This window comes from Coptis chinensis, chromosome 2, assembly GCF_015680905.1.
Source record: "Coptis chinensis isolate HL-2020 chromosome 2, ASM1568090v1, whole genome shotgun sequence".
Classification (NCBI taxonomy): Eukaryota; Viridiplantae; Streptophyta; class Magnoliopsida; order Ranunculales; family Ranunculaceae; genus Coptis; species Coptis chinensis.
The window spans coordinates 13,258,078-13,272,480 of record NC_141457.1 but is presented as its reverse complement, the minus strand read 5'-3'; the positions used below and the strand labels follow the sequence as shown (position 1 = coordinate 13,272,480).

Genomic DNA, 14,403 nt, shown 5'->3' with positions numbered 1-14,403 from the left:
TATATTAACCGATATCGAAATTTTGGGCCTTGCTTAAAAATAGAACATATCTCTACTATAACGATCTAGACCTCCAAACAAAAGTAGACGTATGGAACTAGTACTCAAACGCACTGTGCAAGTTGCCTTCATGCTAATCAACGATTGACGTCAAAGAAAATATGAGGGAATCAAGAAGGATGATAAGACACAATTAAGGATATACATTAGAAATATTAATGACATTCATTACCAAATAATGAGAGGAAAACGGAGAGGAAGGAAGCAGTTACAAAAACGATTATAAGAAAATGGATGTAAACATCTTCTAGAGGGGTCTACTTCGATTATCTCCAATTGGATCTCCCAAGTGATTATCTCCATAGAATTACGTTTGGCTTAATTCTAGTTCGATCGAAGAACTGAACTAGATAGCTCTACATAACGGAGTGCAGCCGCTTCTATTCAAACTTGTTTTCTTTGTATATAATAGTAAAAGTAAAATTTTTACCATTTACAAATCAGTTTAATAAAAAACCTTTGTTAGGGATGACCAAATTTACCGAACAAACAAGTTCATTCATCTAACATTTATCTTCAAGTTGTGGGCATACTCTGAATGAATTTCAACTAAGGTAGTGTAAAAACAGTAGCCGTTGCCCGTCGGGAATATTCGAAAAAAGAAACTTCGCCGAAATAAGAAAGTCAAGTGACAAGTCAACTGGAACGTTAAAGTTGCCACGTCAGAAAAGTTAGATTCCCAGCTGTTGGCTTGTTACTTGGTTGTTACGCAAAATTAGGGTTTTACTCTCTCTCTCTCTCAAAGCTCTAAAGTCAAGGGCGAATTTTTTCCGTCAATTAACTCACTCAAGGTAATTTATTTAACTCTCTTAATCTATTGGTCCAATTTCGTTAATTTTCTTCATGTAATTTAGAGTTTAATTAGTGTTACTTCATCTGTTTAATTGTAGTTATTTCGAAATTAACTTAAACCGTTTGTTGCATTGAGGTGGATTGATATTGCTATCTCTGATGTAGATAAAGAGAAGGTTTCAAACATGGAAAGACAATCACAAGGTGTTTCTCAGGAGCTGCAGTGTTTGACAGCAAAGTGGTACTTGAATAGAAAGGAATTAGAAGGCCATTCTCTATCAAGAAAGGATGGTATTGACTTAAACAAAGAAACACATGTGCGGAGTTTATACTGCTGTTTCGTCCAGGACTTGGGAAAGAAGCTGCAAGTGTATGCCTTTTCACTTCAAATATATTCATGCCATATTGACATGTAATGAAAGATAATGATGCTTTATATTGCAGTCCTCAGTTGACAATAGCGACTGCAATGGTGTTATGCCATCGGTTTTACTTGCGCCAGTCTCATGCTAAAAGTGATTGGCGGGTATACATCTTGCACCTTCTAGACTTGCACTTTCTTTTTAACATTATCGCATTACTTTGGATTTGTTTCCCGTTTGTGCGACTATTTTATTGCGGTCTGAAGCCAAGTTATATCCGTAAACATAGTTAACTCTTTGATTGTACTCATTGTCTTTTATAACATTTTACATTGTAAATAAGCTTGCTCCGAGATCCTTGCATGATGACTAAGAGAATATGGATTTTACTTATAAAACACGTATTTTGAAATATTCATTTAAATTGAAATATTTGCCTTGGTGATTATGCATGAAGACTCTGTAGCTTTGGAAACATGGGCTTACTGGGGTTATGTAGAAGGACACATTACTGAAGGTGGACTAGGAGATAATGTGCACTTCAGTTGCTTATAAAAATTGTTCTTTGGTTGCTAATGTAGAATAAAACATCGCATGTAATGGATATTAAAGCATCTAGCACTTCTTTCATTTCTTAGATTGCACTATTTCATGTTATATCATATGGACACTTAGTTGAGGAAACCAGGTGTATTGATAGATTTACCTAATAGAAAAGTGAATGGCATAGGTGAGTCTGGAAATGATTTTAGTTTTCCTTGCCTTATCAAATATCGGGACCCCTCCTCTCTCAGGAACATAATTAATGAGTAAATTTAATCTGTATGTCCATTGACCAAACTAAATAACAAAGGGATCGGTTTCCGTCTGGTTGCATGTATCCTTTGCCACTATTTGGAGAACAAAATTACCCTTTAGTCCCTTACTGCTTTGCCTTCATTTACTCATGGTTTTTATCTCGTCAGTAAAAGTTGACTACTGTCAGTGATCCAAATTTTGTAAGATGAAAATGTGAAAGCAGAGTCTAGTTGGCTATTCTCAATTTGGCCAAGGAATATGACTTTTCGATGGGAGGATATTATTTGCAGAGATTCTTGACTAGGGAGTATGTGGTTCCCTTTTGGGTTGTTTTGTTACATAGTGCTGCTTTGTGCTTGTAGGTTACCAAGGCCTACTTTCTTTGATCTAATAAAATTTATCTCTTTACCGATCAGAGTGCAGTTTTAAATCCATGTTTCTTGGTCAATCTGTCATATGAACCAAATATACAACAGGGAAACTTTGTTTGGGGAGTCTTTACAATAATTTTATGTCGTTCGTCTCATATGCTCATTCAAATTCTTTGAGCTCAGTGTCCTAAGAGGTTTTTACCAATCTCAAAGGTTCTCGAGTAAAATATGTTATCAGCAATCTAGGATCCAACTAAGATGGTCAGTCCAAGTTTTCAGTCATAGAGCATGATCGCTTTATGTCTTCTCATGAACTTAGTTAAATCCTGTGGTTCATTGATAAATTGTTTTTTTACTCCGTGCTTACCAGTTTAATATTGGGTTGGAGAGGTTTTACAAATATCATACATAATTCGGTTCATATGCTCATTAAAATTCTTGGAGCTTAGTGACCGAAGAGGTTTACCAATCTCAATTCTCAAGGGAAATGTAATTGGCAGCGCTTTGGGATCCAGCTAAGATGGTCGGTCAATAACACACTTTCATGAACTTATTTATATTTTGTGGTCAGTTGATTGCGTCCTTACGAGTAAATGTGAGTTTATCCCGAAAAGAGTTACTATCTATTCAAATAGAAGTGTACAGGTGAAAAGCTTAAATATGCAAACCTAAAGGCGGCACTTAAAATTATTGTTCCTTTCTCTCATCTATTTTTTTCCTGTGTTCTGTCAGATTTTCACCGTTCCCCTGATTATACCACATCACTGGTTTAGATCGGGTGTTTGGCTAATACATGAAAGATTGACAATTTAGAACGACCCTAGAATGTAGATATTTGACTATTCTTTAATTGCAAAGTTTGTTAGGCGTTGAAGAGGAGGCACCAAATTAGTTCACTACCCGAAATATTGTAATGCAAGAAACATTGGAATTTAAAGGGAGTGGAATATAACTTGATGGCTTGTACATTAGAAACTCAATGCACAGTAACTACTTGTAAGTTGTAACATTCAGACCTTCATTAAAGACTTTTTACGTTTTCCTTGCACTCTAACATCTCTAGGAATTTCAAAATTGGATTGAACAAGTCAGCGGGGCACTGTTCCAATAGAGACACAGACATGGTTTGAACCCAACATGTTTGATTTATTTATCTGTTTCTTTATCAATTTCTAATTCCATGGGCTTCTTCTTATTTTTTCACATAATTTACTGGTGTCTGAAAGTACTTCAAGTTTTAAGTTTAACTTTGCACATTTACAGACGATTGGGACAGTAAGCATGTTTCTTGCTTGCAAGATGGAAGAAACTCCGCGCTTGCTGAAGGATGTTATTGTTGTGGCGTACGAGATGATATATAGACGTGATCCCACTGCTTCTCAAAGAATCAAACAGAAGGTCTGACTGATATAGATCTGTTAAATATGTATGGGTGTGCTTCGCTTTATTTTAAAAGCGACTTACACCTGCTTTTCATGTGAAGGATGTTTATGAGAAGCAGAAGGAACTTATTGTGACTGGAGAGAGACTCTTGCTTGCAACAATTGGGTTTGATTTCAATATTCAACATCCTTACAAGCCACTTGTTGCAGCTTTAAAGAAACTAGAAATATCTGGTAACGATGTGGCAAAAGTGGCATGGAATTTCGTAAATGACTGGTAAAGATCTTATTGCTTTCCTCATTGACACTCTGTATCTTTATTGACCTAAAACAGCTTTAACCTCGTGCTTTTCTGATTATGCTTTTTAAGTACTGAAGTTTGGTTTTGCGTACCTGTAGGCTTCGGACGACTCTTTGCTTGCAGTACAAACCTCATTATGTTGCTGCTGGTTCCCTTTATCTTGCTGCTAAATTTTGCAAAGTCAAGTTGCCTTCGGAGAAAGGAAAGGTTTGGTGGCTGGAATTTGATGTGTCACCCCAGCAGTTAGGAGGTTAGTTTCTACAAATATATTCCTTGTTTAAGCTTGTGAATGAAAAGTGAATCTGTTAAGTATATGGATCTGTTGTAAAGAAATGCTAGGTACCTTGGTGTAAACCATTTAGGATGCCCTGATTGACTTGTTTGTTGATGCAACCCCATATATTCTTGACCCCCCTGAGCTTGTGAATGAAAAGTAAATCTGTAAATTATGTGGATCTGCTGTGAAGTAATGTTAGGTGCTTTGATGTAAATTTTTTTTGTAGGGGCTCAACTGGCTTGTTGGTTGATGCAACTCCATATTTTCTTGACCCTACGAGAAGGATGGATAATATTAGATTCACCTTCCATAAAATTGGTTAATAGCATTTTCCAAAGAAATCTTGGGGCCACAAGTGAACTCAATGGCAGTTTTATATCCTTCTTAGTAATGGCGTGGGTATGATTCCCGTTATAGTGATACTGAGAATAGGGGTGATAACCTATTTGCGGTGAAAGGGGATAACCTGATCCTGATGCTGATGCTGAGGGTGATGCAATGGGAGAAGGGAGTGGCGATGGTGCAGCATCATTAACTGGATAGTTGGGAAACGGTGGTGGTGAGGTGCCAGGAATGGGATGGACAGGTAGAGGAGCTCGAAGGGTGGGACTATATCTACTGGTGATTTTGGATGTTGTCACGGCTAAGGCCTGCAGTTGAGTCCCATTGAGGGCTAATGCGAGGCTTGTAATAGAGTACGTGACAACTTGGATCTTTCTATAGGGATTATGTTGGGTGCAGGGGGTTGACAACCAAGACAAAGGGGTGGGGTGTAAATGGGGTGAGGTGCATTGGGTTGCGGAAATCGGTATAATGGGCCTGGGGCCTTAAACCATCAGCTTCTTGCTGATGGCGAGGGTTTGATGTAATCTGTTTGTTATATACTTATATTTTATGAAATTAACTATTAACGACAAAAATAATAATAACATATAAATAAATTGCATTTATAGTCTGGCCATCATATAAATTTCCTCCAAAGGTCAGGTTGTTGAACCTGTACTTTCCTCCTCAGTTACAACTGTTAAGCTCAACAAATGCACTTTGTTTTAACCTATCGAACCCATTCCCTCCACTAAGCGTGGATGAAATATTTATATCAAAGGTGAGCCCATTGTAGGATTTGAAATTTTCTTCTTAAACAAGAAAATAAACGAAATAATTAAAATGTTACGTAATTTTGAATGTGAGTCTTACTTTTCAACTGTTTTTTTTTTTCCTAATTGCAATGCTTACTGCTTCATCCGTTCTCAACTCAATTGTCTTATGTTACAGAGGTTATCAAGCAGATGTTGGGGTTATTGGAAGAGAACAAAAGACCACAGGTGCCTGCATCTCCTGAGAAGGCGACACCTCGACTTGTAAAACAAGCAACATCCACTAGTCCAGAGTCGTGTGTTCTAGATGGGAGCAGATCAACGAGTGAATCAATGAAAGAAATTGAAGAGAATGCTGGAGTAGGTGGCAAGTCCAGACATCCTAGTGATGCATGCCTTCAGAACAGCCAGACTTTGCCCAGTCACGACATCTGTGTTGTCAGAAACGTAGAAGTTTTACAATGTCAAACAAGCGATTGTGGAAGCTCACATAGTGTTGTTGAAGATGACAGTAGGACAGATGAGGGTGAGGTTCAGGTGAAAATGGAGGAATGCAATCAAAGTGCTGCCTGTAAGATTGTTTCTGATGGTGGAGGGCTGAGTAAGATTGACAAGGATCGCATTAAAGAAACATGGAAGAAGAGAAAATTTGAAAAAGCTGCAAATAAGAAGAAATTAACATCGTTGGATGATGATAAAGATGATTCTTGGATAGTTAGAGAACTGGAAAATGGCATAGAGCTGGGGTGTGCTTCTTCAGAGAAGAGACAGAGATTGTGACACTGTTTTGAATATAAACCAGATGCTCAGACTACTTATATTGAACGATTTCATTCTTCACAAAGATGACAACTTTTTACATTTTGTATTTACAATTTGTTAACCGTAATTATTGCACACAATTGTGAATATATCATATCATTGAGATCTATTGGATATCGTGATGTTTTCATGTAATGTCACTCCTTTATCAGTTAGAGCAGTACATCACATGTAATTGTAGAGATCTCGAGTCCAAAAAGAAGATACCTATTTATTGGAAAGTTCTCTCTCTCTCACTCTCTCACATACACACCCCACACACACGCGATACACACACTCACACACACACGCGCGATGCTGTTAGCGTATCATGTATCACAGATGAAATGTGATTGGATGACGTATGCAGTTTATTTTTCCAGTGCTGAATTTTTTTGGAGTCTAAATTGGTGTTACAAGCATTAGTGAATCAACAATAAATAATTATGTAGTAGATTCTGGATACTTTTGACTTCAATATTTTTGAGTAGATGAAATGGTATATAAACTTTTCAACTTTGAAACTGTTACATAAGTGCAATTTTCATTAATCAAGGACTATCAACGGAGGTGATAGCGCGGTTTGGGTCAGGCTTATATCTTCATATCTCCATCCTGAGCTCGGCTTTGACCCAATGGCCCAAAGAGAAGTTTTCCCTCTGCCAAGTTACAACTTACAAGCTCCTTGACCCAATTTAAGTCATTCAGTCTGAATATGATAGCGCATGTTTGGTACAAAAGATCTCCAAGTTAAAACTATGAAAGAAAAGATGATAAGTAAACATGAGCCCTTGCTTTTGTTTCCAAACTGAAGCTAATCCTAAAAATGAAAATCAAGCCTAATTACAATATATTATGCGGGTTTTCAATTTGATTATGCACGTTAATACTCTTTGTAATTCAGAGATGGTTCAACGAGGAAAAAAAACGTGCATCCCATTAAAGAAAAAAAAGAAGTCAAAAACCGCGTAAACATGTTGATAGCTCAAAGTTTATATTTTCTTCCATAGTTCCATGGTATTAACATGTGGTACTTCCCTTGAGTAAAAATAAACGTGAAAAAAGGAAGTAAAAAAAACGTGTAAACATGTGGTACTTCCCTTGTGGGGTTTACTGGTGTAAAGCGTTATTATTTCCGTTTTTTTTTTAGTTTTTCTTCATTCTAAAGTCTAAACGTTTAGTAGATTATAAAATGACTGTACATTATAGACATGTAAGTGGCTGTAGTTTAGTGGTTAGAATTCCACGTTGTGGCCGTGGAGACCTGGGCTCGAATCCCAGCAGCCACACTCGTACTTTTTCGTTTTTTTAACTCTCAATTCAAACAAACCGTTTCATTATCAGTCTTTCGGTGCATCCTCATCCACACTAAACTTTTTCTAGCTTTTATCTCAAAATTATCCATTCCATCAGCCCCTCATTTATTTTGTTTTTCTCTCTCTCTCATTAAAACCTTATCTCTTTTCTCTTCCTTACTCACTAACTCACTTACACATTCCACTACTACTACTACTACTCTCTTTTTTCCCGCTAACTCTTATTAATAAACTCAAACGATCTTGTTAGTATATATACACTCATTCAAACCAACTTGGTGTTCAAGAAATCATCTAAACATGGGAGTTCTACAACAAGGACCTGTTGTCTGCCCAAGTTTACGAACAAAACAAGCTGTAGTAATGAATGGAAGACTGTTCAGTTCTACAGTTGTTACAAAAAGAAGCTGCAAAGTTGGTATTATTAAGATTAATCATTTCTCTTACAAAGGGTCAGTGTTGGCGAGGCGGGGCAATATAATTCAGTGTACTTATAGTTCATCTTCTAATGATAATGGAAGCACGGCCGAGAATTTTGATGAAAATAACGATGAATATGTTAATTCTAGTGTTGTTGAAGCTGGTATGTGTATGTATGATTCAACTTTTTTATTGTTGTTGTATAGTTGTTGAGATGAGTGTTTTTGTTATGTGTAGTTGAGGTGAAAAGTGGGGCTGATGGATTTATGATTAAAATGAGAGATGGTAAACGGTTTAGATGTGTTCATAATAATCCACAAAGTGGGCATTTACCCGATTACGCTCCCCATCCTGCGATTGTGTTGAAGATGGAAGATGGAAGTGATCTTCTTCTTCCTATTATTGTTTGTAAGTAATTTTTTTAGCACATTTTTCCAACAAAAATATCTATGAATTACAGTGTTATTAATGAAGATCTTTTTGTGTTTGCAGTGGAGATGCCTAGTGTGTTGCTCATGGCTGCGGTTCGGAATATTCAAATTGTATGATCCTTTTTTTCCTTTGTTGTAAACCAACCATTTGAGATTAAAGTTTAGTACTTCTTTTTACCCCCTTTTTATGAGCTATGAAATGATTTGGAGTTTGTGATGATGTTTCAGCCTAGACCTACTCTTTACCAGTTAGCAAAGGTGATGATTGAGAAGATGGGATATGAGGTAAGTTGCTTTTGTACATTCATCAGTTGAAGCAATTGATATTCGTTGTTTTTGAAAACCATAATTCGTGCAATCTTGGTTACTTGATATAGTTGGGTTTGTGGTGTTTCTTTTATAGGTAAAACTTGCTCGAGTCACCAAGAGAGTGCACGAGGCGTATTTTGCTCAACTTCATCTTTCCAAGGTACAGTCATGTTTAATCTTTTTGCTTTCATTAGTATACTTTGTGTTTGTAGCACGCAGTATGACACATTTTGTTTTTTACCAGTTTTTATTGAATGTAACCTCAAAATGATAGGACAAACTATATTTGCAAGATGCTTAGTTTATTTTGTTTCATGTGCATTTTGGAAAGAAGAATGTGAAAATCAATTAAGGCTGTGTTTGGTTCAATGAATTTAGATTCATGGAAATACATGGGTAGTTATGTAAATAGGGAGAGAACAGAGAGCGCGAAAATGGTAATCATGGTTAGGGAAGCCATAGAATTCGAGATATTTCTGTCTAAGGGTATCGTAATTAGGGAAGGGAACTTGATTTTTGAAAAAAAGGATGGAGCAGATTGGGTAACTTCCCCTTCTGCAGTCTCCAACTTCGGTCTTCTTCTTCTTCTTCTTCAGTTTTCTTCATTTTCCAGGAATTTGGATTCCTTGAACCAAACACAGCCTAAAAGAAGAAAATTGTTTCATTATTCAACTAAGTGACTTGCGCATTGAGATAACTACTTTAGATTAATAATGTTCAGAATTCAGATAAGGTAAGTGGTGATCTTATATTTCACATTTCTTCTCAGATTGGTAATGAAACAGAGAGAATAAGCTTTGATCTTCGGCCCTCAGATGCCATCAATATCGCAGTGAGATGCAAGGTATTTCGTTTTTTAATTTTTTTTTTGAAATGGATGCATAATGTTAAATTATTTTGGCATGTGTAAATGCTTATTATGCCAGTCTATCAAAAATAGTTGAAATATTCATATTAATCCACACTATCAAAAGCCTGCTGTCGGACCTAATAAGCAACAGATGCCTGCGCTCGGAAGCTTTCACATGTTGGCTCTTAGAGCATTCATTGGGCCTTGCAGGGGAGATGAGTGAAGAAAACTAATGTTCTCCACTTTCCACAACTTACGACCATGAAAATAGAATGCATCATAATTTCGGATGTGCTGCAGTTGACAATTATGATATCTTAGTTTCAGCAAAAGCAAGAATAAATGGAATGTTATGTGAATTTGGGTATAAAATCAAGATGGTGTTTGTTACTGAAATGAAACTTGTTTGAGTTCTACGCAATAATGACATGGACAACTGTCGACGCTTTTACTTTATAAATTACCTTCACAAATCCGATGATCAAATTCTACTGTACTGTGTCTGGAGTGTAACGGTGTATGGCCCAATGAAGTCTTATAAACTGGTGTTTTTGAAAGGTTTTCGAGAAGTGCATCCTTTTGAAGAAAAGAGGAGTAATTTTTTTTTTGAATCTGTGAAATTATAGCAAGTGATTTCACAATTGGTAGCCAAATAGGGATTTGCCTACTGGTGTATTCTTAGCTTTTGAGAATCCAACCCTCTGTTTGACATGTTGTTTTCTTACTCCCTCTGCATGTATATTATATATTTCTATCATGTTACTGTTTGACTTGGTGCATTCTACTAGCTATGATCTGAACGCAAATTTTTTGTAAGCTCCCAAATTTATTTGCATATTAGTAGTGTACTATTATGCTTCCTTTAACAGACACAACTTGATGGATGCGACGTGCAAGATAGATGTCACTGTCCTATATTCCATTGGTTTTAACTTCTTTTACCTGAAATTCTATTTATTTTAGATGAATGAACTTTTTCTGCTTCTGGATGATAATTTTATTATATACAGGTACCAATACAAGTTAACAAGTATTTGGCATATAGTGATGGAATGAGAATTATCGAACCTGCGAAGCTGGCTACTGAAGACCCACATTCTGATGGCTTGTTGTTCTCAACACTGGATAGGTAGGATCTGGAACCTGTACTGACTTGTTTGTATATATGCATCACGTATGTGTATGACTACAATGTATACATGTGTATATCCATGTCAAAGAGTACTTAAATTCTGTCATCACTTTCTTTTGGTTCCATTTCCATTATGTTTTCATTCTTGAAGATGTTGTTTTCAACAATTTAATTTTTATGTTAAAATATCTCCAGATCATGTGTATATTCTAATCTAAATTAATCTGTTATGGCAATAATGAATTATCACGTAGGGGACATTCCACTTTTGCAGTGTGACGACTATCAATTTTTCAATCTGATATTATGTATTTATAAGAGAATGCTTAATGTTTATTCTTTCCTGTTGGTGAGAAGATAAATCTGTGGTATTAATTGTTCGTCTCTACAGGCCTGACGGTAAGCCGTGTGTTGAGACTAAAGAATTTGATCTTGTCCGCAACATGCTAATTGCTGCTGTTGAAGAACGTTATAGAGATGCCGGTATTTATCTAACCCATACTCTTTTTACTATGCCTATTATCAGTGTAGTATGAGTTCCGTACACTATCTAAGACCTAAAAGAAAATAGTTTTTTTTATGTGAGATAAGGAAAAGAATTATTTTGTGGTGATGGTGCCAAGTCTCGTTTTTTTTTGGTACAGCTTCGTTTGGGTTGGTCGAACCCCATCTTGAATTCAAGGCATCGTGTAATTGTTATTATTTAGCATTCATTGATATCGTCACATCTCGGGTAACTGGAAATATAGTGGGCTTAATCAGAACAAAGTAAGAAATTGTTTATTTGAAAGTAACAAACATAAATGAAAGTAGAAAGAGGTAGAATTCCTATAAAGATGCAGAAAAATAAATTGAAACACTTAGCATCATCTTTTCCCATTTCACTCTAGGCTTCTGCTGCTATATGTTGAGCTATATAGATTAATAATTGATCAGTGCTAATCAGATGTAAACATATATATTTCTTTTGATGAACTAAAATTTTAGCAATATGTCTTTGAAGTTTGTCTTGGATTTTGACATATATTTAAGCTTTTCTTGTTTGTCTCATACTGTTTCTGTCTTCACTGTGCTATATATCTGTACATATATATCTCTGCATACTGCAGTAAAGGCGCTACATTCCTCCTTATTGTCACTCTTTTCATTGAGAACACCAAATTAGTGCTAATTCCATCTCAATACTCTTTTGTTTCTCGTTTTTGTTAGCCTATTAGTCAGTGTTGATGGTAAGGTGGGATGCAATCCCTGGTAGCGTTCAGCCCCGATGAGTCCAGCACCTCCTGCGAGGGATACCTCTCTTAATACAAACTTTGTTGCTGTTTCTTTGTGGTTCCATCAAATTAAAGCTCCCCCTGATGTTATATTTCTCCTCTCCCTAAGATAATCTTATAAACTCGTGGTGTATTTCTGTACATGACAGCACAAGTAGTATCACTATGAAAAGTTTAAGTTCTTCTATACATATTTCCCCATACCTTAGCCAAATAACTTTTAGAATCATACGACTATCTCCTAAGCACTGGGAATAGTTGAAACGCTCCCCACCCTAGAAGCAAACTAGGCCATGTTTGGCAGTTGGTGAGAGTGTTGTATATGGAAGACAGTCAAATGACTAAGGATTTTATTCCTAGATTTAAGGTATCAATAAATGCAAGACGCTTTACGTGTTTGGAGGTGTGATGCTTTTCCTATTATCACCAAGTTTGTCAGAGTCAAAGGGTATCAAGGAGATACCGCTATACATGTTTTCATGAACACATAACGACCCTGTCGACCCCCCCACGTGTACTTACCATTTATGGTAATTACCAACCAAACATCATTTGCTTATGTGCACCATGCCACGTCAACTAACTAGTATAAGGAGTCCTTACACGTGCTGCCAAACAGGGCCTAGATGCATTCTATAGTCAGTGATGCAGCTACCAAAAAAAAGCCTCGCTATTGCTTTATAGTCCCGAGTAATTTTTTTAAGCTTCCCTATCCATCATCTATTATTGTAAAAGTTGAGTTTCTTAGCCTACATTGTTTCTTGGACCAGTGTACATCCTTTTGTTCCTTGAATATTAGCAGTGACTAAATAATACTTTTGCAGTTAGATTCTCATTATTAGTTGTCCATGCCAATAAGTAAGGTGGTTCTTAGACATTGTACGTTACGGAATATGAATCCCATAAGTTTTGGTATCCTAGCCAAGAAGTTTGTTCTGTATCTAATTATCTAGGGAGACGCTCCCTATGCATCCCTTTACAATCGAAGGCTCACAGCGTAACCAAGGACCTGCCCTGAAGCATGTCTTAGTTATTTTTTCTCAATCCAAAATTTCTTCCATACCCATTTCGTCTAGAATACCATTTACTTCTTTAGTGTTCCTCACGAAGATGGTCAAGTAAAGGCTGATGTGACATACAACAGTCGGGGGACTGCCACTGAATGCGTCCCACCTAGGAGATGTCTTCGGTCAAAGATAACTAGACTGTGAATATGATTTTTTGTTTCTCTTCTAGAACATTACCATATAGGAAGATTTCAGGTAAGTCAGGTTTTAGCGTGATTATGTTGACATACTCATATTAGTACGTACACTACAGCACGATTTTGTTTTTGGCTGCTAATGTCTTGAGGTTCCGTGTACCCCTTTTAATTATTGGTTTCTTTCTTGATTTGAAAAAAAGAAAATCTGAATTTGGATATGATGCTCGTGTTTGGGAGCATGATATAAGGAGATTATCTTGTTTTTAATCTAGAACATAAAGTGTACAATATAGGAAAATTCCAGGTAAGTCATCCTTTAGCGTGTTTGACATGCTCACAACATTCACAATCGGAAGATCGCGCTTTTCTTGTACCCTTTTTAAATATTGATACTTTTCAACTGGAAAACCTGAATTTGGATGTAAAGCTGGCGTTTGGGAGTACCTGTTTAATTTCTTTTGAGTTTGGAAGAGTCCATTTCCTTTCAATTTTTTATTTTTTTTATCTTGGTCTGCACTCAGAAGCCTCCTCTTGGATTTTCAAAGGCATAACTTTCATTTTTCTTATGATGTTCCACAGCTCAATTAAGAGACAAACTCTCCCAGCTCCGGTCCAAAAAACGCAATTGGACATGATAGGTGAGAACAATCCTCAAGAACTCATACTTTTAATTTTGTTAAGTTGCCTTAACAAACCTTCTCGTCTTTTCTGTTTCAGTTGCTTCTTGCCGTAACTTTGTACATAAAAAGAAGGCAATTCTTTGCGATAAACAAAGAAGCTTCTATTATACAACTCGACAAGTTGGTCGTATATATCTCAGTGGCCATGTAGATAGTACATACGTTAATATTCGTAAGACAGTATGGGACTCTACTATTATTAATGTACTTAGCATGGATGTGATTAGTACTTTACTGTGTTATACTCCTCCAGTTACTGTAATTTCTGGCCATTTCTATTGTTCTTTGTCTACCAACGTACTCTACCCAGAAGTCCAAATTGAACATTGAGGTTTTGGCCCTTCTGGTGGAGGAGGACGCATCACTGCCCAGCTCTTGATTCTCTTTGATGAGCAGAAAGCAAGGAAGTTGGGCAATGCCCATACTTGACCTAATTGTTAGTGATTTTTGGATGGTTAAATCATCACCTTGGGGATTTGCAACTATGCCCAAACGGGTGCAATAAATGGTACAGATTAATTGATACTGGAGATGTGGATTGATCTG

The 14,403-nt window shown here is 36.5% G+C and overlaps 2 protein-coding genes and 1 non-coding gene across 4 annotated transcripts; all 3 read left to right on the top strand.

Moving 5' to 3' along the window:
* The first annotated feature begins 541 nt into the window (after positions 1–541).
* On the top strand, positions 542–6,397 carry LOC147514979 (cyclin-T1-3-like). Of its 2 annotated transcripts, none has more exons than XM_086585726.1 (7): positions 542–851; positions 1,018–1,222; positions 1,297–1,378; positions 3,647–3,781; positions 3,867–4,042; positions 4,165–4,316; positions 5,619–6,397. In XM_086585726.1, the coding sequence occupies exons 2-7, from the start codon at positions 1,038–1,040 to the stop codon at positions 6,218–6,220; spliced, it is 1,332 nt and encodes a 443-aa protein (XP_086441852.1). In that variant the 5' UTR covers positions 542–851; positions 1,018–1,037; the 3' UTR covers positions 6,221–6,397. The 2 variants fall into 2 exon arrangements, with proteins under 2 accessions (XP_086441852.1, XP_086441857.1); XM_086585731.1 differs by having other exon boundaries at positions 835–851; positions 989–1,222.
* A 1,061-nt stretch (positions 6,398–7,458) lies between these two features.
* TRNAH-GUG (transfer RNA histidin (anticodon GUG)) lies at positions 7,459–7,530 on the top strand. The gene has a single exon. It is a non-coding gene; the product is annotated as a tRNA-His (tRNA).
* A 78-nt stretch (positions 7,531–7,608) lies between these two features.
* Positions 7,609–14,091, top strand: LOC147514977 (bifunctional nuclease 1-like). The gene is made up of 10 exons (XM_086585719.1): positions 7,609–8,140; positions 8,215–8,385; positions 8,470–8,519; positions 8,637–8,693; positions 8,812–8,877; positions 9,487–9,561; positions 10,578–10,696; positions 11,091–11,182; positions 13,757–13,815; positions 13,895–14,091. The coding sequence occupies exons 1-9, from the start codon at positions 7,858–7,860 to the stop codon at positions 13,810–13,812; spliced, it is 969 nt and encodes a 322-aa protein (XP_086441845.1). The 5' UTR covers positions 7,609–7,857; the 3' UTR covers positions 13,813–13,815; positions 13,895–14,091.
* The last annotated feature ends 312 nt before the right edge of the window (positions 14,092–14,403 follow it).

Coding starts and splice junctions, on each gene's coding strand:
- LOC147514979 (XM_086585726.1), top strand. CDS start 1,038: ATGGAAAGACAATCACAAGGTGTTTCTCAGGAGCTGCAGTGTTTGACA. Junction 4,043..4,164: donor TGGAATTTCGTAAATGACTG/GTAAAGATCTTA, acceptor GCGTACCTGTAG/GCTTCGGACGACTCTTTGCT. Junction 4,317..5,618: donor GTCACCCCAGCAGTTAGGAG/GTTAGTTTCTAC, acceptor CTTATGTTACAG/AGGTTATCAAGCAGATGTTG.
- LOC147514977 (XM_086585719.1), top strand. CDS start 7,858: ATGGGAGTTCTACAACAAGGACCTGTTGTCTGCCCAAGTTTACGAACA. Junction 8,520..8,636: donor CGGTTCGGAATATTCAAATT/GTATGATCCTTT, acceptor ATGATGTTTCAG/CCTAGACCTACTCTTTACCA. Junction 8,878..9,486: donor CTCAACTTCATCTTTCCAAG/GTACAGTCATGT, acceptor ATTTCTTCTCAG/ATTGGTAATGAAACAGAGAG.